This window comes from Schistosoma haematobium, chromosome 4 (assembly GCF_000699445.3).
Source record: "Schistosoma haematobium chromosome 4, whole genome shotgun sequence".
Taxonomy (NCBI): domain Eukaryota; kingdom Metazoa; phylum Platyhelminthes; class Trematoda; order Strigeidida; family Schistosomatidae; genus Schistosoma; species Schistosoma haematobium.
Window position 1 is genome coordinate 33,056,451 of NC_067199.1, and position 23,155 is coordinate 33,079,605.

At 39.3% G+C, this 23,155-nt stretch overlaps 1 protein-coding gene across 1 annotated transcript; it reads left to right on the top strand.

The window, feature by feature from the left end:
• Window positions 1–3,402: 3,402 nt before the first annotated feature.
• On the top strand, window positions 3,403–21,654 carry ATG9A (Autophagy- protein 9A). Its single transcript, XM_012937763.3, has 2 exons — window positions 3,403–3,628; window positions 17,592–21,654. The coding sequence occupies exons 1-2, from the start codon at window positions 3,446–3,448 to the stop codon at window positions 20,694–20,696; spliced, it is 3,288 nt and encodes a 1,095-aa protein (XP_012793217.3). The 5' UTR covers window positions 3,403–3,445; the 3' UTR covers window positions 20,697–21,654.
• Window positions 21,655–23,155: the final 1,501 nt, after the last annotated feature.

Genomic DNA, 23,155 nt, shown 5'->3' on the forward strand with positions numbered 1-23,155 from the left:
CCTCCGCTGAGATCTGATTTGTTTTCTCCCACAGTAGGTTATTGCAGATAGTGTCTGGCCAACGGATCTGAAGTATTTTGCGTAGACAATTGTTAATAAACACCTGTATCTTCTGGATGATGGCTTTCGTAGTTCCCCAGGTTTCCACCCCATACAGTAGAACTGTTTCGACATTTGTATTGAAAATTCTGACCTTGATGTTGGTTGACAGTTGTTTTGAGTTCCAGATGTTCCTCAGTTGCAAATATGCTGCTCTTGCTTTGCCGATCCGCGCCTTCACATCTGCATCAGATCCACCATGTTCATCAATGATGCTGCCCAGATATGTGAAGGTTTTTACATCTTCCAAACCTTCGCCGTCAAGTGTGATTCGATTGGTGCATGCTGTGCTTTATCGAAGACTCTTGCTTTCCTCCTTGTGCATATTGAGACCTAGTGCTGCTGAGGCTGCTGCTATACTGGTCGTCTTCTCCTGCATTTGTTGTTGCGAGTGCGATAGAACAGCCTGATCATCTGCGAAGTCTAGATCGTCCAGCTGCATTCTAGCTGTCCATTGTATCCCGTGCTTCCCTTCAGATGTTGACGTCTTCATTTTCCAGTCGATCACCAGGAGAAAGAGAAAAGGTGAGAGTAAGCAACCTTGCCTAACACCGGTCTTCACTTCGAACGAGTCTGCCAATTGTCCAATTGTCCATGCACGATTTTGTAGTGTAATCCATCATATGAATTCTGTATGATATTGACTATCTTCTGAGGCACGCCGTAGTGTCGAAGAAGTTTCCATAGTGTTGCTCTGTCCACGCTATCAAATGCCTTTTCATAGTCAATGAAGTTGATGTAGAGTGATGAATTCCACTCAATCGATTATTCCACAATGATAGGTAGTGTTGCGATTTGGTCTGTACACGATCTATCCTTACGGAATCCTACCTGTTGGTCTCGAAGTTAAGCGTCTACGCAGTACTTCATCTTGTTCAACAATGCCCTGCTGAAGACTTTTCCCGGTATTGAGAGAAGAGTGATGCCCCGGTAGTTATCACACTTGCTAAGATCGCCTTTCTTTGGTATTTTGGTCAGAAGTCCTTCTTTCCAATCTGCTGGTACTTGTTCCTCATCCCAAATCTTATTGAAGAGAATGAAGAGTATCCTTGCAGTTACCGCTAGGTCTGCATTCAGTGCCTCTGCTGGAATGTTGTCCGGTCCTGCTGCTTTGCCACCCTTGATTTGTCTGATGGCCATGCTGATTTCTGCAATTGTTGGTGGGACAACATTGATTGGGAGGTCCGTGGGTGCTGCTTCAATGTTGGATGGGTTCAATGTGGCTGGTTGATTCAAGAGTTCTTTGAAGTGTTCTGCCCATCTGTGTCGTTGTTCTTCAATGTTGGTTACTACTTTGCCTTCCTTGCTTTTCACTGGTTGTTCTGATTTGCGGCGATTTCCAGAGTTTCTTTGTCGTGTCATACAATTGTCTCATGTTTCCTTCTCTCGTAACCTTTTCCGCCGTCATTGCTTAATCCTCCACGTATTTACGTCTCTCGGTTTTGATGCTCCTCTTCAACTGCCTGTTTACTTCTGTGTATTCAGCTTGTGCCTTGACTTTCTCTGCACTTGTTCGGCCTTCTTGTTCCTCCTTTCTTGAACCTCGCCCAGTGTATTAACAGTGATCCATTCCTTGTGATGGTGCTTCTTGTGGCTCAGAACATCATGACATGTTGAAGTGATTGCCTCCTTGATCGCTTTCAAGTTGCTCTCTATAGTAGTCACCTCACCATTCAGTAGATCGTGAAGAGCCTGGGACTTATTGCTGAGGGCTATCTTGAGTTTGTTGGGCTTTTCAGTATCACGAAGAAAAGCTGTATTGAACTTTTGTGGTGTTGTCCGCCCCAATGTCCAGTGCATCTTGAGTTTCAATTTCATCTTGGCGACTAGCAAGTGATGATCTGATGCTACATCAGCTCCTCTCTTGGTTCTCACATCCTCCATCGTCCTCCTGAACTTTTTGTTGATGCACACACGGTCGATTTGATTTCGCGTAGTGTGATCCAGTGAAGTCCATGTGGTTTTGTGAATGCGTTTATGTGGGAATATAGTGCCGCTTATGAAAAGTTTATTGAAGGCACTTAGGTTTGCAAATGTGCCAAAAACAAAGTCTACGATAAATAAGGTTAGAAAAAAACATTGAGTACTGCTTAGTGTGGTGCGACGCAATGAATTAGTGTGATAAGAAATGGATAAATAACTGATGAATTTGACTCTTTGAAGTTATTAAGACCCCAACAGGACTTATGAATCACAGCACTGAAACATGTGTGTACCGATCCTTAGGGCGGGCCTGATGAAGCTTTAATTGACTATAACTGGGTTGAATTGGGTCTGACTATAAGTTCGACTACACACAAAGACAAATTCAAGTTCAGTGATTCAGTTGGTAGTTTTATTTGTTTACATAAACGTCATTATACTGTCCCCCGGGGTAGGCTTGACTGTTATGCTTTACATATCGTCATCTTTCACTGTACTATGAAGTGTGTAGAACCAGTGAAAGTTGTTTACTCCCAACTGAAAGGAAGGATCTATTGTGGCAGTCATTGCTATTATTTGTGTGAACCTTTGAATGATACATTCGTGCTGGTGGTTGAATAATATATTTATTGTAATAAGGAAGGATATACAGGAGCCATGCTTGTATGACTGAGCCACGGAGCACTGATCATTCTTCTCCTGTTGATACTTATTGACCTTCACTCTGTTTCGCCAAGTATTCAACGACCAGTGAGAATTTTCAGTGCTAGTGTATGTTTAGTTTCAAAGATGATGTCTTTTGATGATTCAATGTAATTTTATTGTTACCAAAGACCTAGTGACATCGATGAGAAAGCTTTCCTTCACAGCGTGCGCTCACTGTTCGTTAGTCGGATACCATCAGCAACAGTCTAACGTGGGGGAGGACAAACCAACTTCAAAGTAAAGGGGAAATTAGAAGAGGCCGCTTGAGGTGGATAGAAAATACGTTTTAAAAATCATTAAACCACATCGAGAGGCAAGCTCTGACATGGGATCCTAAAGGTGAAAAGAAAAGAGGAAGACCAAAGAACACACTTAGTTGGGAATTGGAGGTAAGCATTCAAAGAACGAATGGCAACTAGTTAAAACTGGGAGAAATTGCCAAAACATAGTTCAATGGGAAATCCTACTAAGTGTCCTATGCACCTCCATGAAGGGTAACAGACGTAAGTAAATGAGTACTCATCCGTCGGAAGTATATTAGGTTTTCTGTGCAGCAGACCTGTGCCGAAATTTCCATCAGTTAGGCATTTGACTGGACAAATAATATACTGACGTGCTCTACATATCTCTGAAAATTGAAGATCGAAGGCTCACTATTTTGTCCCCAAACGACCTTGTCAATTCCATTGGCGCTGTTACGATGTTAGTTTGAGCCAAGATGTTTCCCGTTGGCCAAGGGAAATATGAATGTTTGGTTAATGAGTATGACCATTCACACCCAGATCCAAATCTAAGAGGAACTCAGAGTTTCCAGAACAGAAAAGGAGCATGGGATCATATCCAAAATTTGGATCAGTTTTTCTCGGACATTTACAAATATCATCAGAGTGGGGGTTTCACTGTAAGTTTAACTAGTCCTACTGTATTTCTAAGTACAAACCGATAAGTATCAAAGTTTTTGCTCGTATCCGGTGTATCCTACAACAGTAGGAAAGAGAATGCGTCCCTTCACCTTGACCCTATCTTCAATACAAGGATCTATCGTTTTGGTCTTGGTATAACTGAAACGATTATATTAACACCATCAATTCTCTCAGAACTTCTTGATTTTCATTAACTTTGCCAACAAAGTGAAGTCTCCGGGACTTATTCTTGTCACATCACCTTAAACTGACTTATTTTCATATACTCTACGACACAGTTTTTCACATTGACTTTGCAAAATATCAGTTTGCTAGAATAAAAAGTTACTATTCTCAGCCGACTCTTCACCAACTGACACTATATTCACAGCTAATTGTATCAAAACCATTATACAAATATTATTTTTATTGAATTTATACATCCGATCCCTGTTGCCTGTTAACCTATATTGACATCCTGATGCCCTATAAATACTGAAGAAAGTTTGGTTTTACCTTGTTTAAGTACACATTTACCGTTGATGCTAATTTCGCCAACTCACTATTCGTTATAATTCATTGTATTGATGCTAAAATTGTGACTAACTAGTCATTCACATATTTGCCTATCTATATTTAAGATGGCCATCAGCTGCAGTTTCATCATAAATCTGGTTTATGTGGGCTTTCTAGAACGTACTGGCGCCCGCCTGTCTGATTCGGTCGATCGTAAGTGCAACAATGTACGTGGTTCCGCCTAACAAAACACTACGGAACCTACGAAATTTGGTGGCCTAAACACTATTAAAGTAGTAGGAAAGGTTACCCGCCGTAATTGACGTAGGCCGTTATCGTATATTCAACCCACTGACATCAGGAAACGTGTCGGACAAATCCTTCGATTATTGTTACCCATATTAATAATCTTTAAAAACGTCTGAAGAACTAAATGGAGCACTTTATTACGTAGAAAGGCGTATCCATTGCTCCAATCATTAAAACCAACCCATCCTAAATGGGTAATATCAACTTATCTTTCTAACCAAATGTCTTATAGTAACTCCATGTATTAAAGTGCTATCGGACTAAATGATCTGTCTTTATAAGGCTAGATAGGGTTGTTCGCTTGCGTTATTCCCCCTTAATTTTCTCATGGACAATGTTCTGGAAACAACCTTAATGGAACTATTTGGTAGTAATAATTTGGATCCAAGTCCTAATAGGAAGTGCTTTGTATATGGGTTATTTTATTTTGCTGTATAATCACACAGGCTATCCTCTTTGCACTTAGTCCGTTAAAAGCATCAGTTAATATGACATACACTTAGAACTGTCCGAGTGTAAAGCACTTCTACAGAATGAAAAGAAGACTTCTTGCTCTGATATTTATTGGTTAGCATTTAAGAATATTCAAGTAGATCGTGCACCTGGATAATTTTTGCGACTGTTAGTGATTATGACACACAAAATAAATACACTTAACAAGGTCAAAGTGAGTTAGACCAACTGTGGCTATCCCTGTCGCGATATCATTCTGAATTATATCGTTACAGTCCAAACAGTACTTCTTAGTTCTTATGAGAACTCTAATAAAAGAATGTTTTACAACTCTGTATTTTGTCAGTGAATCGAAGAAAGTACATCCACTCTATGTCGATATCATGTACTTGATACTGAGGTTATACAGCGTATATTTTCACGTAGTGGCAGCTGATGATGAGTCTTAAAGAAAGCTTTCTGACCTCTTCCAAAATGTTAGGCGCTCTGATGTAGTAATAGTGGCTGGTGACTTTAATGCTCAAGTAGGTAAACTAAGCAAAAAGGAAAGACACTTGGGTGGATCTTATGGTGTCGTGGCTCAAAAAACAGATAATGGCGACCGTCTGTTACAGCTATGCTCAGATAACCGCCTGTTTCTTGCAAATACTAACTTTAGGCATAAGGAAAAAAATCTTTTGACATGGCGACCCTCGAATTCGTCACAACGTTGAACCCAAATAGATCACATCGTTATCAGCCACTGATGAAGGGGCTCGATAGGAGACTGTCGCTTGTTCTGGAGCACATGCTTAGATTCAGATCATGCTCTAGTGCGAGCGCGTATTTTTCTACTTCTTACTGGACGTAGGAAAGACACTGCAAGGAAACCTCTTAGGGTCCTACTTAATGATAGTCAAGCTAAGAGTGTATTTGAGGAACAACTAGAAAACAGTTAGGCAGCCATGTAGGTGATGCCCACCCCGAGGCAACGTGAAATGATATTCGAAAAGCTGTGGAAACAGCAGTGATATCTACTAGTACGGTAAACCACAAGGTCAGGGAGAAACACTGGATCTCGGCATCATCTACCGTACTGATAGGTGCTCGAAAACTCATCCCATCTGGCTGTGAACATGACGAAGGGCGGAGTCAGCTTATGCGCAATCTGACAAGAAGCCTACGCAATGGTCGTGAACAGTGGTGTGTAGCGAAAGCAAGAGAGATGGAAAAGGCGGCGGCAATAGGTAACAGCAAACAACTCTTCAGACTTGTGAAAGTAATTGGTATTAGGGATCCAACTGTTAGCGAGAGTATCTCGGGAAAAGATGGACATATTGCACATTCTGAATCCAGGAGTTCGGATCGACGAACAGAACTTTCTAGGGATCAGTTCAACTGGCCTCCAGTCACACTTCTGTTTCCCACGATCTTCAGTCGGCCTGAATGTCAAGTTGATGTAATTCCTCCAGCTCTTTACGAAGTTGAAAAAGCCATAGGAAATCTGAAGCGTGGGAGAGTAGCAGGCTCTGACAGGTTTACCTCTGAGATTTTTAAGGATGGTGGTCCAGTATTAGCTGTGAGACTGACTTATGTCTTATGCAGAATCTTGGAACTGGACGTAATCCCATCTGACTAGTTTCAATCAATGATTGTGCCAGTTTATAAGAAAGGACATCCTAAAAGCCCTATATACAAACACCACAAGCAGAGTGAGGGTATACAACCACCTTTCTCCACTGTCCCATTCAAACAGTGGGGTTAGACAGGGTTCCCCAATCTCACCATTCCTCTTCAACTTTGCCATCGATGACATTCTGGAAACGGCTCTGATGGATGTAAGTAATGGCGATCTAGATCTATTGCCTGGAGGAAGACTCATCGACCTTGAGTATGCGGATGATATTGTCTTACTGTGCGATAATGCCAAAGCCATGCAATCCACACTCAATCAGTTTGCAATCAATGTCCGTAGGTATGGTATGTGCTTTGCACCTTCGATGTGCAAAGTACTTCTACAAGACTGGCAGGATTCTAATCCTGTACTCACTCTGAATGGTGAGCAGATGTAGTCAATAAGTTCGTGTATTTAGGTAGCTGCATCAGTGCTGGTGGTGGCGTGAGTGATGAGATCGATTCACGTATAGTGAAAACCAGAGCGGCTCATGCCAATCTGGGCCACCTTTGGCGCCTTCGTGATGTCAGCTGACTAAAAGATCGGATCTACAGCACGTCGGTGAGATCAGTTTTGCTCTATGCTTGTGAAACCTGGCCTCTCCGAGTTGAGGACGTTAAACGACTCTCTGTTTGATCATCGTTGTCTCCGAAGGATTGCTGAGGTCCAGTAGCAACACCATGTCAGTAATGCAGAGGTTCGGCATCGTGTGTTCGGGCACAGAGATGGTAATGCAATCGATGTCACCATCTTGAAACACCGACTTCGGTGGCTTGGACATGTTCTACGAATGTCGTCCAGGGAATTCCACATCGTGTATTATTTGCCGACGCTGAGACTGGTTGGAAAAAGCGGAGAGGTGGTCAGTATATGACATGATGTCGTGGGATGAAAGAAAGCTGCAAAGGACTGGCTTGTGTTGGTCCTTCACGACTCCCTGGCTGGGGTTCTAGAGATGGTGCAACACAGTGGCTAGAGACGTTATCAGATATGGTTCAGAATAGAAGCCAGTGGCGATCCTGCTGTAACCTTCTTTTACTTTCATAAAAAAATGATTGTAACTTCCTTAACTGGAAGATTTCTTCTGGTTGTACCTTTCCGTTTCCCCCACTATTATTATCATTAATATTACACTACCATACACTAATCTGTGGTCGTTATTGTTCACTTTTTTCCTTCTCTCTTATACGCACCTTACATTCTTTTTCTCTTCCCATTCTCATTGTTATTGTGTGGCGCGTATATACCTGGTGCCCCCTTATACCAATATTTGTGTTCAAATAAATAAACGACGCAACCCGATCCTGAAGCAACATTCTGCATTTCGAGGGGGAGAATCGCATCCCGAACATGTTTGCATTGTCGTTTAGAGTGGTCAGAAGACTGCATTCTGTCAGCGTCTTCACCAAATAGAACTATGTCATCAGTATATTCTAAGTCAACAAGTGGACCTCCTGGTAGAAGTCCAACTCCTGGAAATTTAGATTAGGAAAGTGTTATCTCTAAAAGCACGTCAGCGACAAAGTTAAACAAGAATGGAGAGAGTGGACAGCCCTGATGAACATTACTTGAAGTAATCAATTCTGATGACAGTTCGCCATAAGCTCTCACTCGACCAGTTGTATTTGAGTAGAGAGCCTGTATAGGGTTGGTGTCCTTGTTTGGTACTCCTTCCAGTGACAAACACTTCCATTGAACCTCACGATGAACAGAGTCAAACACCGCCCTAAGGTCGAGAAATACTACTATTGTGAGGCATCTGAATGTGTGTCTATGATCTAGGACCTGACGTAGTGCGAATATCTGGTCTATACAGTCACGTCCATGTCGAAAACCAGCCTGGTTTTCTAATCTGCTTTTCACGAGCTTGAGTTAGGCAATAATGGGGATCCAATAGATTAGTGCTGCCTCAGCTCTAGCGCTTAGTGCAACACCAACGCCAGCAAGACCGGACGAAGATGCCACAGGGTCCCGGATAAACGCACGTAAAACAAGCCTTTTGAAGCAACAAATGGAGAGCGAATTTGTAGTACTTCACCATAGTCTTGTATACGGGTTTCGGATAGACAGCAGACTTTGACATTAAGACTTTCTAAAGACATAGCCAGCCCAATCTGTTCGATCTGCATTATTGTGCGAACGTTGAAGGAAGCAAGTTTGAATGGTGCACGTGATTTCACAAAAGCTGTTTCAGTATTCGTATTCAGTGGTAGCATTCAATTTCCCACCCGTCAGTGACTCGAGATCGTTTAGATTGAACAGAATTTCCACCGTAGGCGAGCTGCTGTATAATTTTAAAGGTAAGGATACGCAAGGTGAGAATGGAAGAGGGTAGATAAGTGACATAGTACAAAAAAATAAAAATAAAAGTGAGTGTTATCAAATGGGTATGGGTTGTTTGAATTGTAATAAAAATGAAAGCAGTACATCCAACAATCATTGTCATTTCATTTCAATTGTGTGAGGAGTATGATACTGCCCGGGTGCCCAGACCGAAGCAGGTGGTTTTTCAAGGGGCCACACCCCGGTCCTTTGACCTAAAGGTCTGACCCACAAAGCAATGAAGCAACGTAAGGAGATGCAATCCTACGGTAGCCAGTGACCAGAAGTTACGCCATTTGTTTCCCTGCGATCTTGGAGTTTATGTGCACTATTGGTTTGGGATCAAAGTTATTCAACTCCTCTTGATGGATCCTCCATATCCACCAACCCGGTTAAAGCGCCAGACATTCGCTTTTCATCCTCGCAATTTCGTAAAAAACACCCCCTTAGCGAGAAGGCAGTGAGTAGGACTTCCTTGGCAGAGGCTGCATACGCGTGGCCGTGCGAGATAATTTCGAGAGGGAGGGCGAGACCTCCACACTCTCGGCCGTACCAGGGCATTTGGAGGCGTCGACACCAACCAAAGGACGGGTTTTCTGTGTAGCAGTTCGTTCCGTCCTACTTTATGGCAGTGAAACATGACCGGTACGAGTAGAGTATATTCGTAGGTTACTATTATTCGATCATAGGTGTCTTCGAAGCATTGCTCATACACCGTGGGACCATCGAGTAAGTAATTCAGTTGTTAGTAAACAGGTACTAGGTAAGGATGGCAAATCAATTGATGAAGTAGGTAAACTTGATCAGTTGAGATGGCTGGAACATGTGTTACGTATGCCCAACCACCGAATGCCCCGATGAGCGATGTATTATGGTGTAAGTGTAGGTTGGAAGAAAGCTAGGGGCGGCCAGACCAAACATGGCACAAATTCATGAAGTCACAGACAAGTGGATTGAGTCATGTTGATAGGTGTAGACTACCTGGTTGGGATCCGCGAGATGATAGCCACCGGTGGTTAGAGACGTTGAATGACATGGCTCAAAATCGTTTGCAATGGCGCAGGTGCATCCACTCTTTGTGTTCTCCCAAATTTTGGTGGAGTTTTGTTCTCTGAGCTGGATGGTTTGGTCATGGAGCTTTCATCGTTCTTCTGAACGACATCATCAGCACAAACTTCAGATAGAAGTGAAGTGTTTGAATTTCTCCATATGTGTCTCAAAGCTTGTTCTGTGCACCTCGACGTTGATTGGTTCTTATTGACCTTAAATTTGTCGTTGTTTACTTCTTTGTTTTGGTTGTGTCTCCCATTGTTTTGATTTTTGTTCTTATGTTTGTGCATGATTTTTCTGACTGGTTGATAAATTGGATTGATTTCAATATGCTTGTTGATTGCTGATTGACCTGAGTGCCAGGCTTCTAAAAATTCTCTGGTGTTTTTGGAGTTTCCTCTGTCTAAGATTTCCACATTTTTCCAATCGAATGAGTATCCGCAGTTGTCCACGTGTATTGATATAAGTGAAGAGATATCATGCCGTTTGACTGCTAATTGATGTTCATGTAGGCGAAGGTGAAGGGGCGTCCACTTTGTCCGATGTAGTGTTTTTCGCAGTTGGCACAATTTATCTTGTAGATGATGTTTGGTTTGTTTTCCTTTGTTATTTCATCTTTTGGTTTGCATAAGATTGATTGTAGTGATTTTGTCGGTTTGTGTGCCACACCTATTCCGAAGGTTTTCAGCAGTCTCGTCGCGGTTTCTGATATTCCTTGTATATATGGTAGGGTGATCCTTTTGTTGATTTTTGTGCTTGACTTGAGTTCTAATGCTGCGTGCGGTTGGTATTTTTTGATGAAGTTGACGGGGTAGCCGTTCTTCTGAAATACATCCTTTAGGTATTTCTCTTCATTTCTTCGTGCTGCCAGTGTGTCCTCACCCTCTTGAACAAATTGTGTACGCAGTTGATTTTGTGAGCTCTGGGGTTGTTGCTATTGTAGTCGAGAATTTGATCCGTATGGGTCGGTTTCCTATATACTTGAGTTTCCAGTTTTCCTGTGTCCGTTCTAGTGATCAATATATCCAAGAATGCTAGTTGGTTGTTTGACTCCTGTTCCGTGGTGAACTTGATGTCATCGAGGACGTTGTTGATCAGGTTGTAAGTGTTTTCTAGTTCATTCTTTTTGACGATGACGAAGGTGCCGTCTACGTAGCGAATCCAAATTTTTGGTTTGATCACTGGTAATATAGCGGCTTCTAGTCTTTGCATCACTGCCTCTGCGATCAATCCTGATATTGGTGATCCGATTGGTGTCCCTTTCGTTTGTTCGTAGATTTTGTTGTTGAATTGAAAGTATGTTGTTAGGCATAAATTGATGAGTTCCTGTAGACTTTGAATTTGAAGCTTCGTGTATTTAGTGAGGTTTGTGTCGTTGTTGAGCAGCAGGGATATAGTTTCTTTTGCTAATTTTGGTTCAATTGAGGTGAATAGTGTTGTCACGTCGAAGGATATCATCAGTTCGTCGTTGTTGATTTGGATGTCCTTAATTTGGTCCAGGAATTGTGTAGGGGATTTGATTGAGTGGTTGGCTGAATCTACTAAATGTCTCAGTATTCTTGAAATTTCTTTTGACAAATTGTACGTTGGTGTTCCGGGGAGTGCTACAATTGGACGTAGTGGGATGTTTGGTTTGTGTATTTTGGGTCTACCGTAGAATCGAGGAAGTACTGGTCCGTTGGGTTTCATTCTCCATTGTTCTTGTTTTGTTATTTCTCCTGCTTTGACTAGCTTGTTTAAGGTCTTTGAGATTTGGTTGTCTAATTTTTGACAGGATTTGTATCCATCAGTTTGTATGTGCTCTTATCTTCTAGTAGTTCTTCGACTTTCTTGACGTATTCTTCTTTGTCCATGATTACTGTGGTGCGTCCCTTGTCCGCTGGTATTATGACAATATCCTTTCTATTTTTGAGTTCTTTTAAGGCCTTTTGTTCTTGTGGAGTCAGTTGGCTGTTTTCCTTCGCACGTTGAGTTAGCGGTACTATAGTTTGCCTTATTTCCTGTTGTGTTTCTTCACTGATTCCCGAAGTTTTGAGTGATGACTCCAGTGCTGCGAAAAATTCCAGCTTTGAGGCGTCGCTTGTATTGTAGTTTAATCCTTTTTGGAGTAGGTGCTCTTCCGTATTTGTTAATGGTTGTTTTGACAAATTTATCACGCAGTTGTTTGTGTTTTCTTCCATGGGTGGTTTTGAGATCTTGATCAGTTTTTTCTTTAAGGCGTTCCTTCTTTGTTCTCTGTGTCGTTTGCATGATATCTCGATGGCTGTTGTCAAAATTTCCAAGCGTTCTGACGTAAGTGTCCTGTGTAGCTTCATCTTTTGGTCCTCTATGACGTGTTGGTATTTGCGGATTCTGTAGTGTGCATCCGTTATCATTAGGTGTACCATTTTTCTTCCACTTTGCTCAGCTATTTTCCATCCTAATGGGCAGTTGATTGGAGGTCTATATCTTACACCTAATGATAACGGATGCACACTACAGAATCCGCAAATACCAACACGTCATAGAGGACCAAAAGATGAAGCTACACAGGACACTTACGTCAGAACGCTTGGAAATTTTGACAACAGCCATCGAGATATCATGCAAACGACACAGAGAACAAAGAAGGAACGCCTTAAAGAAAACTGATCAAGATCTCAAAACCACCCATGGAAGAAAACACAAACAACTGCGTGATAAATTTGTCAAAACAACCATTAACAAATACGGAAGAGCACCTACTCCAAAAGGATTAAACTACAATACAAGCGACGCCTCAAAGCTGGAATTTTTCGCAGCACTGGAGTCATCACTCAAAACTTCGGGAATCAGTGAAGAAACACAACAGGAAATAAGGCAAACTATAGTACCGCTAACTCAACGTGCGAAGGAAAACAGCCAACTGACTCCACAAGAACAAAAGGCCTTAAAAGAACTCAAAATAGAAAGGATATTGTCATAATACCAGCGGACAAGGGACGCACCACAGTAATCATGGACAAAGAAGAATACGTCAAGAAAGTCGAAGAACTACTAGAAGATAAGAGCACATACAAACTGATGGATACAAATCCTGTCAAAAATTAGACAACCAAATCTCAAAGACCTTAAACAAGCTAGTCAAAGCAGGAGAAATAACAAAACAAGAACAATGGAGAATGAAACCCAACGGACCAGTACTTCCTCGATTCTACGGTAGACCCAAAATACACAAACCAAACATCCCACTACGTCCAATTGTAGCACTCCCGGAACACCAACGTACAATTTGTCAAAAGAAATTTCAAGAATACTGAGACATTTAGTAGATTCAGCCAACCACTCAATCAAATCCCCTACACAATTCCTGGACCAAATTAAGGACATCCAAATCAACAACGACGAACTGATGATATCCTTCGACGTGACAACACTATTCACCTCAATTGAACCAAAATTAGCAAAAGAAACTATATCCCTGCTGCTCAACAACGACACAAACCTCACTAAATACACGAAGCTTCAAATTCAAAGTCTACAGGAACTCATCAATTTATGCCTAACAACATACTTTCAATTCAACAACAAAATCTACGAACAAACGAAAGGGACACCAATCGGATCACCAATATCAGGATTGATCGCAGAGGCAGTGATGCAAAGACTAGAAGCCGCTATATTACCAGTGATCAAACCAAAAATTTGGATTCGCTACGTAGACGGCACCTTCGTCATCGTCAAAAAGAATGAACTAGAAAACACTTACAACCTGATCAACAACGTCCTCGATGACATCAAGTTCACCACGGAACAGGAGTCAAACAACCAACTAGCATTCTTGGATATATTGATCACTAGAACGGACACAGGAAAACTGGAAACTCAAGTATATAGGAAACCGACCCATACGGATCAAATTCTCGACTACAATAGCAACAACCCCAGAGCTCACAAAATCAACTGCGTACACAATTTGTTCAAGAGGGTGAGGACACACTGGCAGCACGAAGAAATGAAGAGAAATACCTAAAGGATGTATTTCAGAAGAACGGCTACCCCGTCAACTTCATCAAAAATACCAACCGCACGCAGCATTAGAACTCAAGTCAAGCACAAAAATCAACAAAAGGATCACCCTACCATATATACAAGGAATATCAGAAACCGCGACGAGACTGCTGAAAACCTTCGGAATAGGTGTGGCACACAAACCGACAAAATCACTACAATCAATCTTATGCAAACCAAAAGATGAAATAACAAAGGAAAACAAACCAAACATCATCTACAAGATAAATTGTGCCAACTGCGAAAAACACTACATCGGACAAAGTGGACGCCCCCTTCACCTTCGCCTACATGAACATCAATTAGCAGTCAAACGGCATGATATCTCTTCACTTATATCAATACACGTGGACAACTGCGGATACTCATTCGATTGGAAAAATGTGGAAATCTTAGACAGAGGAAACTCCAAAAACACCAGAGAATTTTTAGAAGCCTGGCACTCAGGTCAATCAGCAATCAACAAGCATATTGAAATCAATCCAATTTATCAACCAGTCAGAAAAATCATGCACAAACATAAGAACAAAAATCAAAACAATGGGAGACACAACCAAAACAAAGAAGTAAACAACGACAAATTTAAGGTCAATAAGAACCAATCAACGTCGAGGTGCACAGAACAAGCTTTGAGACACATATGGAGAAATTCAAACACTTCACTTCTATCTGAAGTTTGTGCTGATGATGTCGTTCAGAAGAACGATGTAAGCTCCGTGACCAAACCATCCAGCTCAGAGAACAAGACTCCACCAAAATCATCCACCTGAGCTCCAAATCTTCTCCACGTTCTCCCAAATTCTAATTTTCTGAATTCTTCATGTCGCTTTTTTTCTCTTTCCCACTTTATTTCACTGAATTATACTTCTTGAGTAACATCTTCAAACCCTTATGTTTTCGATTACTGCTTATACTTTTACTACCTCTACTAGTATGCGATTTGAATCGACAACTCCATCTCTGTGCTAATGTAGTATGGCAACTCGACCTGATGTAAGTACGAAGTTCTACGTTGTTGCTGACTGACTGAGTGGCAGCTTATTCAGTGATTAACGTAATATTAAAATTAGTCGCACTGTCCTGAATACATTTTGAACACAGAGCTTCATCAACTTCATTACTGTTCATTATTTCCTGATAATAGGACAGTGAGAAAAGCTAAACAATGGTTGGGTAACAGTAGCATCGAGGGTTAAACGATAGTTGTATTGGATTCTCATTTGTTGGCATATCATGACTTCCTAAGTGCGGTCCTAAAGATCATCCCACTCAGTGATTTTAGATGTTATCAGACATAACTTAGAATTAAATTTAATGGCGATCTCACTGTTCTTCTTTATCGTGTTTTTTTTCTAAATCTGTATTGATCACTTCCACCTGAAACGTAGTTGTTAGATATTCCAGGAAACCCACAAATACCAGCCGCCAAGTCCATGAGATTATCTAGGTCGTCAAATTATAGGAATCTCTAAAAATATTATGTTAATAATTTCACTGGCTTGGAGCTCATCACACCGTCCATCATTTAGTTTACGTCACCTTTATGTAATTCATTTTCCCTAACATTATTATAATCAATACAAAACCTTTTATTGCCAAGCATTATGCACTGTTTTAAATCCCCGGTGTAGAGCTTGTAGTATAAATTTAAGAATACTCGACTTTGACCTCCACACACAAAACCATCTTACTGCACCCTTAGTTAAACATCGCACTGAGTTTGGCATTTTCTTTACCCTATGATAAGTGCTTTAAATTTTCTGATATTTGCTAATTCCAATGTTTTCTGGCTACCTCCAATAGCACCTGTTATTTATATTCATTTGTTTCATTTAAAGTGATATGACCTGTATATTCTGATAGACTAATTATGAATGGGATATTTTGGTATAAAGGCTTTGTGTAAACCATAAACTGCAGTGATACTTATAGCGATAATTTGTAGTTATCGTCATATTACGTAACTTTGCTTTATCATTGTACTTATTATACCTTTGTTGTACCCTAACTAACTGAATTCCCCATTCCGAATTAGAATAATATCAAACTGACTCAATACTCATACAGATAACTTCTAATAAACTTCTCTCATTTCAATTTTCAAACTAAAATGTTTATATTAACGTCGATTATTTTTGTTGTTTAACGATTTATGTACCTGTGTCATGTTCATTAATCGAAAGATCCGCCATTTAATAGTGTATATTGAGCTTAATTTTTATGTGTAGGTTTTATCCGCTATTCTGTTTATATGAATACTTTTGGGGGGGGACTTGACATGAAATTTACGAACGTTTTCTCATACCCTAGTTCTCAGTCAGTAAAACTCAATGTAGAACCTTGCACGTATGTACATCGGTTCAAGTTGCCATAGTCCATTAGTACAGCGAGGTCAAATTGTTAAGGCAAATCTCAGTAGTTGAGGTGATAATAGTATCAGTGGTGATAGAAAAGATTAGGTATCAAAGATACGATTCAATAAAATAGAAATTATTGAAATAAAAAAATCATGCGAAATTCAGAAACTCAGAATCCTGGGAAGATAAAGAACGGATGCACCTATGCTATTGCAAATGATCTCGAACCATGTCTTTGAAATTCTCTAACTACTGGTTACGAGAACCACACAGATCCCAACCAGGTGATGTACACTTCATGAACTGGTGTCATTTTTTATTTGACCCCCATCCCCTAGTTTTCTTCTAGCCTACCCCCCATCGGGGTGGGCATCCGTCGAGCATTCTCTTATTCTACTTGTGTTGCCTCAAACAAGTCACCGTTATAAGAAAAAGATGTTGATCCATTCCAAAGGTATGTGATCCCTAAGATACTAAAAGTAGGTCCTGGGTTCGAATCCCGCGGGGTGCGGGATCGTGGATGCGCACTGCTGAGGAGTCCCATACTAGGACGAAACGGCCGTCCAGTGCTTCCAGGTTTTCAATGGTGGTCTAGCTTCAACTGACTCATGATTTCAATCTGTAAAAGTTTCTTATTTGTAATTTGCCATATTTTCGGCCTGAATATACTCATAAAGAGATCTAGTTCACCTGTTATAGGCGATAGTGATAAATAGAAATGGATGGTTGTTTAGAAATGAGATTTATTGAGTTTTGAAAAAACCAGAATGATTTCAGTTAGAAACATAATTGCTTCGAGTACATATTTACTTTTCGTTAAATGGTGAAAAGCAGGCATACTTAAGATTTTTTCCCTAATAGCATCTTAGGTGCGCACTGTAGTACGATACTTATAAACTGAGATAAAAATTGTAATCTAGTACTTCCTAGTTTTCACTGGTCCCCCAGCTAATATCTGTGTATGATAAATAACCTCAAAAATATTCACCTAGTTGATATAAGCCTAAGTAAAAACTTTATCATTGTTAAAATCCAATTTGTCAATAATGAATTCTATGTATATATGTATTGTTATGTGTTTTATTCATTTAGTGGAAGTTTAGTAGAAAATAATTCCTAAATGCTTTTTTTTCTTGTCCTATTGTTTACCATTAATTTTACTAAGCTTTAGAGTCTTTTTAAAGTCATATGATAATGTAAATAGTCGATACGTTCTTAAAACACTATGCAATTTGTCAATTATATATGTATTAATCACTTTATTTTGTTCAGGTGATTCTTTTGGCTCAAATATTATGGCTCGTTAAATTCATATTTGTCATTTTTATCACAATTGAATTATCTGTATGCACAAGATGGAGTTATTTAACAAATAGCAGTATATTGGTTCAAAGCTGGACTGATGTCTTTCAACCACCGAATCAATGTTGGGCCTCACTACCATTTTTTGCGTCACTTCTAGTTGTTGGTTCTGTGATAACAATTATAGTTCAAATCATATTTGTTAGTATTCGATTAAGTAGATTTTGGGAAATTCGACGATTTTGTACCTATATATTAAATATGCCATCTAGTGATGTTGGATTAGCTGATTTAACATGGTCCGAAGTACAACAACGTTTACTTCAATCACAGTGTGATTTTCAATTTTGTGCGTACAAAGTTAATTTAGATGAATTAGATATATATAATCGTATACTTCGGCATAAAAATTATTTAATTGCAATGATTAATCAAGATATTATTCCTATCAGATTTCGTATACCTTCTAGTTTAAATCCTCAAATGGTTTATTTACCTGATGGTTATCTACTCAATTTGAAACTTATCTTGTTTTGGACACCATGGTCACCTTTTCATAATTATTGGCAGTTGAGAGCTGATTATAAATGGGTTACTAAACGTCATGAATTAGCTGTTGAACTAGCTACTCGTATACGTATTCTTGGATTGATCAATCTTCTTATGGCTCCTGTAATCTTCATTGCTCAATTAGTAACGTTTATATGCGCTCATGCAGAACGTTTTCGATATCAACCATCTACATTTTTTGGACGGCGTTGGTCTAATTATGCCCGCTTGTATTTACGACATTTCAATGAACTTCAACATGAATTTGAAACACGTTTGAAACAAGCATATATTCCAGCTTCTCGATATCTTGACAGTTTTGTATCACGACCACTTACAGTTTTAGCTGAGTCAGGAGCTTTTATTTTCGGTGGTGCTTCAGTAGCCTTTTTTATTGCTGGTCTTATACGTGAACAAATGATCCATTTGCCTGGATATTTAGCTATACTAGTTGGTGGTGGTTTATTGGCTAGATCATGTCTTTCGTTAATTCCAGATGAGAATATGGTTTATTGTCCGCGTAATTTATTAGTTTCAACCCTGATGCGTATCCATTACATGCCAGATCATTGGAAAGAACAAGCTGGCACACATCAAGTGAGGTCGGAATTTTCACAATTGTTTCAGTATCGTATGGTAGGCCTATTGGAAGAGTTATTTTCACCAATTATTACACCTTTAATTCTTATTTTTATTCTTCCTAATCATACTCTCGAAGTTGTTGATTTTCTTCGAAATTATACTGTTGAAGTTCCTGGTGTTGGAGATGTATGCAGCTTTGCACAGCTGGATATACGTCGTCATGGTGATCCTATGTGGCAACCAAATACAGAAAGTAGCGGTGACGATCAAAGTGAAACAGATAATGATGATCATACAAATGCAATTCACTCTTGTTCGAGGAAAACTATCAGGTCTAGTAAACGGGCAGAAGAGATAACTCCAGCATATAACTCTAATGAACAGAATGAAAATACTGCACAAACTAATCATGGTGATTCAATTCAACACAGTGCTGCTGGTGGTAAAATTGAACTTAGTCTTATGCATTTCCATCTTACTAACCCATCTTGGCGACTTCCACCTGATGGTTTGGCTTATCTGAAATCAATCAGAAATCAAGCATTATTGGACCTACAACAACAACAGCAGCATTTAGAGCAATTCCAAGATAGTTGCAAAAATAATACTCAAACTTCGAAAATTACTTCACAACCAACCTCGGGAATGTTCTCAACTCTGTATGGAACACAAGAAAGTGCAATGACTAGTATATATCGAAGTACACACCCTCACCTTCCCAATGCACCATGTACTGAAAGTTCAGGTGTCCTGAAAAATGTTTCTCATTTACCAGGTTCTGGACTACTATCTGAAAATACCTATGGTATTGTAGGAGCTATGGCTGAATCTATGAGAAGTTCAGGATCTCAGTCAATGTATCGTTCCGGTTCCAATCTCCGTGAACCTCAAGTACCAGAACCTAATGTAAGAAGGGTTTCTCATAGTGATAGTGGTACTAATACATTACCATCATGTACCAATTACAACGTTGCAAAGATTTCTCCAGAAACTAATATTGTGCCACAGAAACCTAATTCAGAAATGATTAGATCTCAGCTTGGTCCAGCCGTATTTAATTATTCTATGCTTGATGGACCTACACCTATAACCATGAGCTTGATGGCAGCATCAGCACTGCATTCTGCTGATAACATGGGTCTTCCTTTTTACCAACCTTATAATTCGCAGATCGAGGATGGTTTAAGCCAGCATACCGGTTTTAATAACAGCCTCATTGGAAGTGTAGGAGGCCGCCGCTGCACAGTAACTGACGTACTAACAGCAGACATGTCAGTAAGTGCTCTTTATATTCACGAGCTTTTCCATAGAAGACGACAACAACGACAGAACCACGATTCGAGTCGGGGCTATAGTTCACAGCGTGGTATGACAGGTAGTACTCCTGGTGCCGATCCCGGAAACAATAAAACTTTTCCCTCTACACAGTCATCAAACCCACTAGGTGTAGGTGTTTACTCTACATCTGGATACTTACCTAGTTATCAGTTGCCACATGTTTCATTTGCTCCGACTACATTTACTAGTAACTCAGCCACTCTACCAGAATCAAGAAATACAGTTGAACGTGGTTCTCTTTATCCCACCTCACCATCTTGTGAGCCTGGCATAATTAGAACGCCTTCAGATGGACGCAGAATACCTTCAGCACATTTTACAGATGTCACAGAAGAAGATGATGAAAATGTTGGGACGCCTAGATCGTGTAGAGATACAAACGTTTCTGCCTATATAACAGGAAATGAGTCACATATAATTCGTTATCCAAGTGGTCAAATAACTACAGGGGGTGGTATCATTACTCTGTCAGGTAGTCCATCGGTACGACCTCAGCATGGTCTGTCATACCAAAATATACAACAAACAAGTGATCCAAGTTTGGGTTCAGTTCCTAATATTGATAGTGATCCAGTATGGCCTGATTTGCCTCCAACTAATTGTTAATCTTATTATTATACACACAAGTCGGTGTTTGGGTGTTCAACTGTGTAAAGTGGTAAATGGATATAGTTTTAACTTTATCTCACCTACCCAATCACTAATAGTAAGAATAACAATGAAGTGAATCACCATTAATTTATTTCAAATAAGTTTTTAAGCACTCAGTAGCACATGCATCCATTCATATTTCTTTACTTTCTATTTGCTTGATTACCCTAGCTAAGGTGTATTTCAACCTATCCAAACTACCAAATTAAAATTACATCCACATTAGATTGAACATATTTTTGCTAAATTCCTTAAACTTGCTTTATTAATTATGTTAACATCACTTCACTTCCTTTTTTGATGCAGCTATATATATGAGGTGACTTTCGGTAACGCAATAATAGTTTAAATGTTGTTAATTGTTTTTATTTGTAATCCCTATGCAATTTGTTAAACTCTTGTAAATAGGTTTATATTTTACCAAAAACGGAAACTCCCATAGTGTTTTGTTTTCGTATATTTTTGATTATTTAATGGTCCCAGTCATTTTTCCTAATCTAAATTAATAAAATACAACCCAGCACAACAAGTGTATTGGTTCATTTCGACATATTTTGAAAAAAAACTGCAAAATTAATTATGAGAAACCGATCTGTTAATTTTATGATTTAGAGCTAGATAAATAGTGAATCCCTATAATGATGTCAGTCTCAAATCATCCGCTTCTATTGTCGTACGAATCTCTATGAGTACTTATTTCAGTTTATAATGTTAAAGAAAATATGCAACCACGTTATGAGTTGTATAACGGCTAAGTCAAACTTTTGGATTTTCTCATAGTTTACAACTGTTGAAACAAGCACTAGGCTTCTACGCAAGAGGTATGCTTATGTGTAACATATTTTAAATATCTCATTTCATTTAATGACCTACTAAATTACATAAAAACTACTTTTCACCGAATTATCTTGACTCAGATATATCAATTGGAAAGCCTCGTTTATTATAAGTATAACTAGTTTTTCCGTCGCAATGAATCTCTGCATTAATACGAAAAATGCATGTTATTTTCATTTATTTTCACGTAGCCATCTTACTCAGCTAAAATTAACATGTTAATAACATAAATGGTAAACTCAGTCGACAATTTTCTTCTTAGCATGTGCTTGTTCATGTTTTATTCGCTACCAGAAGTAATATCCATTAAGTTTCTAAAAATATATTCTAAAGGATTGCCTCATTATTGAGAAACTGTTTTACAAGTACTACTGGCCTTAGTTTTTCGATGTAAAATCACCATATTTCTCTATATTTTAGGAGATATACCTGCACTCTGAATTATTGTTCAGTTATGTAGCCAAGCTATTCAAAGAAATTTAAATATTCTTCCCGTAAACCATCAGGGTACAGTGAATAAGACAATATACAGGCTTAGCACTTCGAGCTATTATGCATGTGTTAGTACACTTCGCAACATTAAAAAAGCAATGACTCAGCAACCGTAACACACTTCACGACCACTTGAGTTATAGAAAGCTCTGAACATCAAGCGATCTACTCTTATTGTACAAGAACTGTATGTCGTCTCGAAATGAGTAGGTCTGTAGTGAACAAAAACACAGGTGGGGACAATCGAATGTGTTTAGCACAAAAATTACAGACTATCTCAATAAAATCTGAATACCATAAAGTCAATCGTCAATTTGCAAAATATCAATGCATCATATCAAACTGGACTGTTTCCGTTGCAAACACTAATCCATTGTCTCCCATTCCATTGTGTTCTCGCTCTTCCTTTCTTGATCTTCCCCATTTTCTGCTGCCAGACATCACGTTCTTTTAACTAACGTTATATACTACTCATATCAATATAAGTAGCTCACACCACAGGTTCACTACACGCGAAGGCATTTTAAATACATGTGTGCTCAAGTGTTTGTGTTTTTCATCCATCCTCAACAAGCATGTTTTAAACACAATCCGATTTTAATGTTAAAAATGAATAATTACGAAAAAACTGGTTCATGTCATCTAAAAATAAATGTTCAGTCAGTAAGTTAGAATGATAAAACCACGTCTCGCAAGTATAGGATGTATGTCGGATTATTTCTCACGACGCGCCAACCCCTATGTTGTCTTAACTTTTTTGTATAACAGATAATTATTCTAACTAAAAGATCTAAATCCTCGAAACTGAAAGCAAACATACCCGCCTCTGACAGGATTATCTAAACGAATTATAACAATGAACTTATTTATTGCTACTACTCATTGTCGTTAGCTCAGATTTTAGCATTATATTGATGTGTGATGGTGAAGTTAACATATTATTGGTCATTGAACGTGGACAAACAGCTATAACCTACGGACTATTAAATGTGATTTTTCTTCTGATCGTTGGTTTTTATTCTGGACTCACTGTATGTGACTGATTGTAATTGTATGGGATAAAGTATTCTCTGGTGTTAATCTGG